Here is a 6,462-nt window from a genome sequence, read left to right as displayed (position 1 = left end):
AGCAGTGGGCAGCTATCACTGCAGCGCCCGGGAAGCAAGTAGGGGTAAGGTGCCTTGCTCAAGGGCACCTCAGTCATTACCCGTCGGCCCTGAGAATCGAACTGGCAACCTTCTGGTCAAGAGTCAGACTCTCTAACCATTAGGCCACGACTGCCCCAAGTTGTACTTCCTTTAAGTCTTTACTTAAAAATGTACAAATTATAAATTTCCATGACAATGTGACAGTTCTCTCAACTGGCCCGAGGATCTCCCATGCTGGCCCCGGGCCATCGGGCAGTCCTTTATGTCGAGCCCTGAGAAATATGACATCATCTAAAAATGTAGGGACACATAACTGGTTATGGATTGATCTTTTAATCCTGATGATATGCAGCTCACATGGTGGAGCAAAGTGGGTATAAACAATAGAAATATTTAAATCTTTAAAGAGATTAAAGCTTTAAATCACAGTACACGTGTGTATACTTTATATGAGCACACGTTTGTTTTAACACATGATGATGACCGTCTTTAAAAACCGTGTACTAAATGAATGATGATTCCTACTTGCATAACTTTTGCGATGTCATAGATTGTCAATGTATTGAAGTGCAGTTGTGAGACTGTTAATTGTATACCTGTATTTGTGGCTATTATACCTCAACACCTCCTCAAGGCTGCTGTATTACTTATTAACTTAAAAAATAAAGATTAAAATAGCATATATAATCTAAAATAAACATCATCTATAGATTTTTATCACCTTATAAAGACAGCAACCTAGAGTCAATTATTTCTTGTGGTGTATGATCATTACACAACACGGTCTTCCAATTTAACCATTTGGCACCGTGATGCCCACAGGTCTTAGAGCATTTTAAAATCTGCCATCTTCCTCTCTCCTTATGTGCAGGTCATTACCTCCCTGAAACATGGGCATATCAGAAGTCAATTACCTTTGATTGTCATAAAGAGGGCCAATCAGGCACGAGTCCCTCTGAAACAGTCTTGTTAGTGCAGCTCATAAAGCTCATCATTTGGAAACACAGATAAGGGGCGCTGGTTCACAAAGAATGTTTCTTCTTTAATCACGGAACTGAAATGAGAAACAGAAACTAGGAAGCGTCACACAGATTATTAGCTAATTCACCTTAATGAACATTTCACGTTTCTTGAGAGATACCGCAGAGCTCAGCGTGTGTTCAGCTTGAGGTCACAGTGAAAAGACCTGAAGCTGTCACTGTGATTGGCAGGATATGATCCCAACCTAATGGGGTATACGCCCATGGAGCTCAGCCAGCTCTGTTACATCCGCACATGTAGCGTCCATAGAAAACAATTGCGTTTTTTACTCGGTCGCTCAAGATGCACATAGATTACGGTCAATGACGTGAGTCAAATGATCTAAACACTACGTCATACATCGACAACCAAAAAGGAGAAGCGCTTCAGGCTATTCATTTCAAGCTACATTCACAAATTTGAAAAAAGTGAAGTAAACTTTTGCACTTACTCAAGGCATGATCGCAAAGCATATAGCAATCAATGTTCAACCGTAGTGCTTTCGGTTCACTGAAATTTGAACATTTTCTTACTAAACACATCGTTATCACTTGATGAAAAATAACCTCTGCGCAATGAGAGCGGAAGTGGCTTAGCTGGCTGAGATTTTAGCGGAAGTACGTCATCGCCTGCATATACCCCATTTCCGTGGAGAGGAAAATCAGCGTGAATGAATTCTCACCTGAATGGTGAAGTTGTTTACTTTACATCATTTGATCAAATAAAGCTCGCAGAGATGAATTTATGATGGGTCCAGCTTTACAACAGCGACAATACGCAGGGTTTAGAAAAAAGATGGTCTATATTTAGCATAACTGATATTTGGTAAAGTGTTAGCATAATGTTAAATAAATGTTATATAAATGTTTTTTTTTCTCTGAAACGCACATTATAGGTTTTACATTCAAACGCTTCATACCTCCTCAACTTTATGTATTTACATATACATATATGCATTCATCAGCAAAAATATATATTCTGACAAACCTCCAAAATGCCAAGAACAACACACTATCACATACACATAATAGGTAAGATTAAGCTTGGACATTAGTTGCATGGCCTTGATAAAGGTTCAAATTAGCATTTATCTATAAACACATGAATTTTCAAGTGTTCAAGTGAATGAAATAAAAACATGGATGTAGGATAACAGTGAAAGATAGGCCTATAGTCTACCATCTTAATGCTTTCTGTATGCATGTTAAAGAGTACGACCATACTCACTTTTCCTGTGGTATCTGCCTGGAACATTCACCACGGTTCAGCATCCTTGTTTATTGATTAATTAATTTTTAATGTATAAAATCAAGCAAAAGAATGCGCGAATCTGTACACGGGAGGAGGGAGATGTGACGGTGACGTCATCAGTCGCACTTCGTTCCGTTAACTTGTTGGGAAAAGAGCGAGGCGAGCTGCTTGGCACAGAGTGGAGAGAGCGCACGGAGAATTAAATCCGTACACGGTAAGCACTCGCACCTTTTTCCAGTGTTACCTCTGGAAGCCTATTTCTAACTTTTGAATAATATACATTTGAGTTTTACATCGAATTAATGGGAGCAAATATGTGGAATTCATAAAAGAAACGTTTACTTTATACGAATTTGTATGCGCGTAACGATGCTTGGTCAAATACATGTTTATCTCTCATTAAAATGCGTTCTACATTATTTTATCAAATGAAACGAAATCGTACTTAAGAGATCATTTCTGCATAAAGTTTTCATCACAACGTGGATTTGTTTATGTAGTCCTGTAGTCAATATTTTGTATCATCCTCAGATCTCGTGATGTGCAGAGAGACAGATGAGAGACACCGACCACCATAGATTTGTGGAGATACCCGCGATAGCCAGAGCGAAGCTTGGTAAAGTCAAGAAAGCTACCATTGGAAGCGCAACTGACACAGTATGGAAAACACCACACGCCTGTTCGACCCAAATCCAACATGTAACTTTAGCATGTACTTATATTACGACTCTCCGAATCGGAGCGATTTGAACTGTACGCCTCCCGCTGACTACTTTTACGCAGATCTGTATGTGGTCCTCCCGGTTATTTACTCCGTCATATGTGCGGTAGGTCTGACGGGCAACACGGCGGTCATCTATGTGATCCTGAAGGCACCCAAAATGAAGACGGTGACCAACATGTTTATTCTCAACTTGGCGATCGCAGATGACCTCTTCACTTTAGTTTTGCCCATCAACATAGCCGAGCATCTGTTACACTACTGGCCATTCGGCGACGTGCTGTGCAAAATCATTTTAAGCATCGACCATTATAATATCTTCTCAAGCATCTACTTTCTGACCGTTATGAGCGTAGACAGGTACCTGGTGGTGCTGTCGACGGTGCGCTCCAAGCGCATGCCGTACCGCACATACCGGGCTGCTAAAATAGTCAGTCTGTGCGTGTGGCTGCTGGTGATCCTCATTGTGATGCCCTTCACAGTGTTCGCAGGAGTGTACATCAGTCCCGAGAGGAAAAGCTGCGTGCTGAGTTTCCCCAGCCCTGAAAGTTTATGGTTCAAAGCGAGCAGGATATATACCCTCATTTTGGGCTTCGCCATCCCGGTGTCTACAATTTGCATTCTTTACACCATGATGCTGTACAAATTAAGAAACATGCGGCTGAACACCAACGCCAAAGCGCTAGACAAAGCAAAGAAAAAAGTGACTATAATGGTGTTCATCGTACTGGCCGTGTGCCTGTTCTGTTGGACGCCTTTTCACCTTAGCACCATCGTAGCGCTAACCACGGACCTCCGGACCACACCGCTTCTCATCGGGATTTCGTATTTTATCACCAGCCTGAGCTACGCCAACTCTTGTCTGAACCCATTCCTTTACGCATTCCTCGACGACAGTTTCAGAAAAGCCTTCAAGAAAATGTTAGAATGTAGACCTGCATGAATGTAACCAACTTTTAATCAACTTACAACTACATTTCAGTGGGTTCGGCGGATTTGAAAGTACGCCAGTGTCCAGTGAGCAGCTCGTGTAGGCAAGTTTACTAGATTTGTGTTGTCTCAGCCACTTCTTTTCTCTTATTACACAATAAGAACATTATTTTCCTGGCAGTAAATTCAAGTATGAGCGTTTGTCTCCCTCTCGTGCTTCTCAATCGCCTGTGCTTTCTTTATAGTGAAATATAATGGGACTGAAATATTTTGAAATGTACTGTAGCAACGTTGAAACATTAATGTCTGCCAAGAGGGCCTTAGAAACTGCAATTAGCGAACTATTAAAACTGCGTTATCATTGCTGACGTCACGGCATCATGTGCTCAAGCAGGGGCTGTGTGTATATATTTGTATAGTCCTGCTTTTGTCACATGGAGCATCATCAGAGTTATTCTCTTTCGTAATGAATACAATGTAAAGCATTTATGCTTGTGTTTATCAAGATGTGTTGGATTAATAATACTTTAATACGCTGAAATGCTGTGATGCGAGCTTTGCTTGCTGGGATGCAAATTTGATATCATGCAGACCAACACAATGAAGCATGTAACATTGCCTTTTCAATAGATGTTGTAAATAAAATGAACGAAATCAGTTGTCTTTTCTTTAACTTGGAGGTTGTGGTAGATTACTGTTACTCCAGCAAGTCGCCAAAGTTTTCATCTTGAGCATTCCACCACAAGGGGTTTCTGATAATGAAGATAATAAAGCAGTGACTGTTGCTTCCATTCACATCGCCTGAAATGATGACATGTAGGCTACATTATTCACATTTGTATTGATATTAATGACGCTATGGCCTAACGTTGTGTATGAGCTTAATTCACAAAGCAAAATCACTTGAAAAATGTAAATGGAAAAATGTCTAGGACTTTAACACATCTAAACAGATGACTTCATCTGTTCATAGAATAATTAAATGCGGAGCTTACGGTAAGAGATGACAGAAGCACTTCAGTGAAGTACTCTTATGATGTCATTGCCAGGACTAGATGACTAAGTTCCTCCCGAACCTTCATTAAGAACTCAAGTGGAACAATATGATACAGCCTTCTGTAAACACACATTCACTGAAGAAGTAAAATCAATTATTGACTGTAGCTTTTGGTCACGTGATCGATCGACCGACCAGTGTCTTGGCAACCAGCTAAACAGACATTCCCAGGAAGCAAACCAATTGATTTAACGTTGAATCAACTTTGCGATTAACATTGATTTAGCATGTAATAAATCATAAAAAAATTTTTTTAGAGTCTTCAAGAAGGAACGAGGTGCTGTAGTATTTTCCGCAAAAAAGGTTTCTCCTAAAACACGCCACCTGGCGGTATAGATTTGTGGTACTGGATTTGTGCGCGTTCATGCTAGTATTGTCACCAGGCAGGCAGTGACGCGCTCAATACCTCGAGGGTGTACATGCGGTGGATCCGGTTCCTTCACAGTATATGAATCTCAGGGTTTGTTACTACAATAAAACGGTTGTTATTTGTTGTTCAAAAGATACATTCGTCAAAGATAAATAAAATGTAAAAAATATTAGAACAAAATTTTGAAAGCCGTTGATTTATCTGATATTTATTGGATTATGATTTTGCAGAAGTCTAGTGGAAGCGATGGTACTATGGTAAAGCAAATTCAACGACTGTGAATCAACTTCACAAATGCATGAAACAAGGAGACACGTTCTCTCGGTAACTGCGCGCAACAGACAGCAGAGGGCAATGCGCGATCACCGTTTCTGCCTATCTTGGCCTTTTCAAATATATGGTACTTCAAATGTAAATTACTCGTCACATTACCAACGTTTACAATTACCATAAAATATTATATACCTATATAGCCTACATATATATATATATAGGTATGTTCCTGTTATCTTTATTTTTGCGTAATGACGATGCTTGGAGGAAAATTGCCGCCTTTTATAACTAATATAAGCTTTTTTAAATGACATTTAAAAAAGCTTAGGTCACAATATTTTTCCACAACATTACCTGAATTGCCATATGCCTATACCACTTCGTGTAGTTATCAACAGTTCGTAATGACGCTAGATGGCGATCGTTCATCGCCATCTTTTTGCTTTGCACCCTTGAATGCCTGTTGTCCCGTTTGATGTTTTCCAACGAAACTACCACGTATATTAAAAAGTGTCACTACTGGCATTAAACACCACCCAAGACTGATCCATATCCTTATCATTTTGACGTCTCCAAGACTTTAAATATTAAAACCGTTGCTGTTGCCTCATGTTTGTGATAGTGATCAAGTCACATTACTGCAATTGACTTTGTGACACTCGGTCGAGCTCTGTTGCAAACACTGGGGTCTGCTGGCCATTGATTTGCCTGTCACCTGTATCTGAGATTGAAGTCTCTCCCGCATCCTGTGTCCACAAGTCAAACACGTAGGGGCGCCCAGTCAGAAACTTCAATTATGCCCCATCCTCTGCAGCCTCG

At 40.3% G+C, this 6,462-nt stretch overlaps 1 protein-coding gene across 1 annotated transcript; it reads left to right on the top strand.

Annotated features, from left to right (window-relative positions):
- Nucleotides 1–1,510: 1,510 nt before the first annotated feature.
- On the top strand, nt 1,511–4,591 carry npbwr2b (neuropeptides B/W receptor 2b). Its single transcript, XM_057363339.1, has 2 exons — nt 1,511–2,506; nt 2,824–4,591. Exon 2 carries the CDS (start codon nt 2,952–2,954, stop codon nt 3,954–3,956), a length of 1,005 nt encoding a protein of 334 aa, XP_057219322.1. The 5' UTR covers nt 1,511–2,506; nt 2,824–2,951; the 3' UTR covers nt 3,957–4,591.
- Nucleotides 4,592–6,462: the final 1,871 nt, after the last annotated feature.

Source organism: Triplophysa rosa, linkage group LG21 (assembly GCF_024868665.1).
Source record: "Triplophysa rosa linkage group LG21, Trosa_1v2, whole genome shotgun sequence".
NCBI classification, from domain to species: Eukaryota; Metazoa; Chordata; class Actinopteri; order Cypriniformes; family Nemacheilidae; genus Triplophysa; species Triplophysa rosa.
The sequence above is the reverse complement of the archived record's forward strand: the minus strand, read 5'-3'. Positions and strand labels throughout refer to the sequence as shown.

Bases quoted from the DNA above. Each gene is read 5' to 3' on its own strand.
- npbwr2b (XM_057363339.1), top strand. From the start codon at position 2,952: ATGGAAAACACCACACGCCTGTTCGACCCAAATCCAACATGTAACTTT.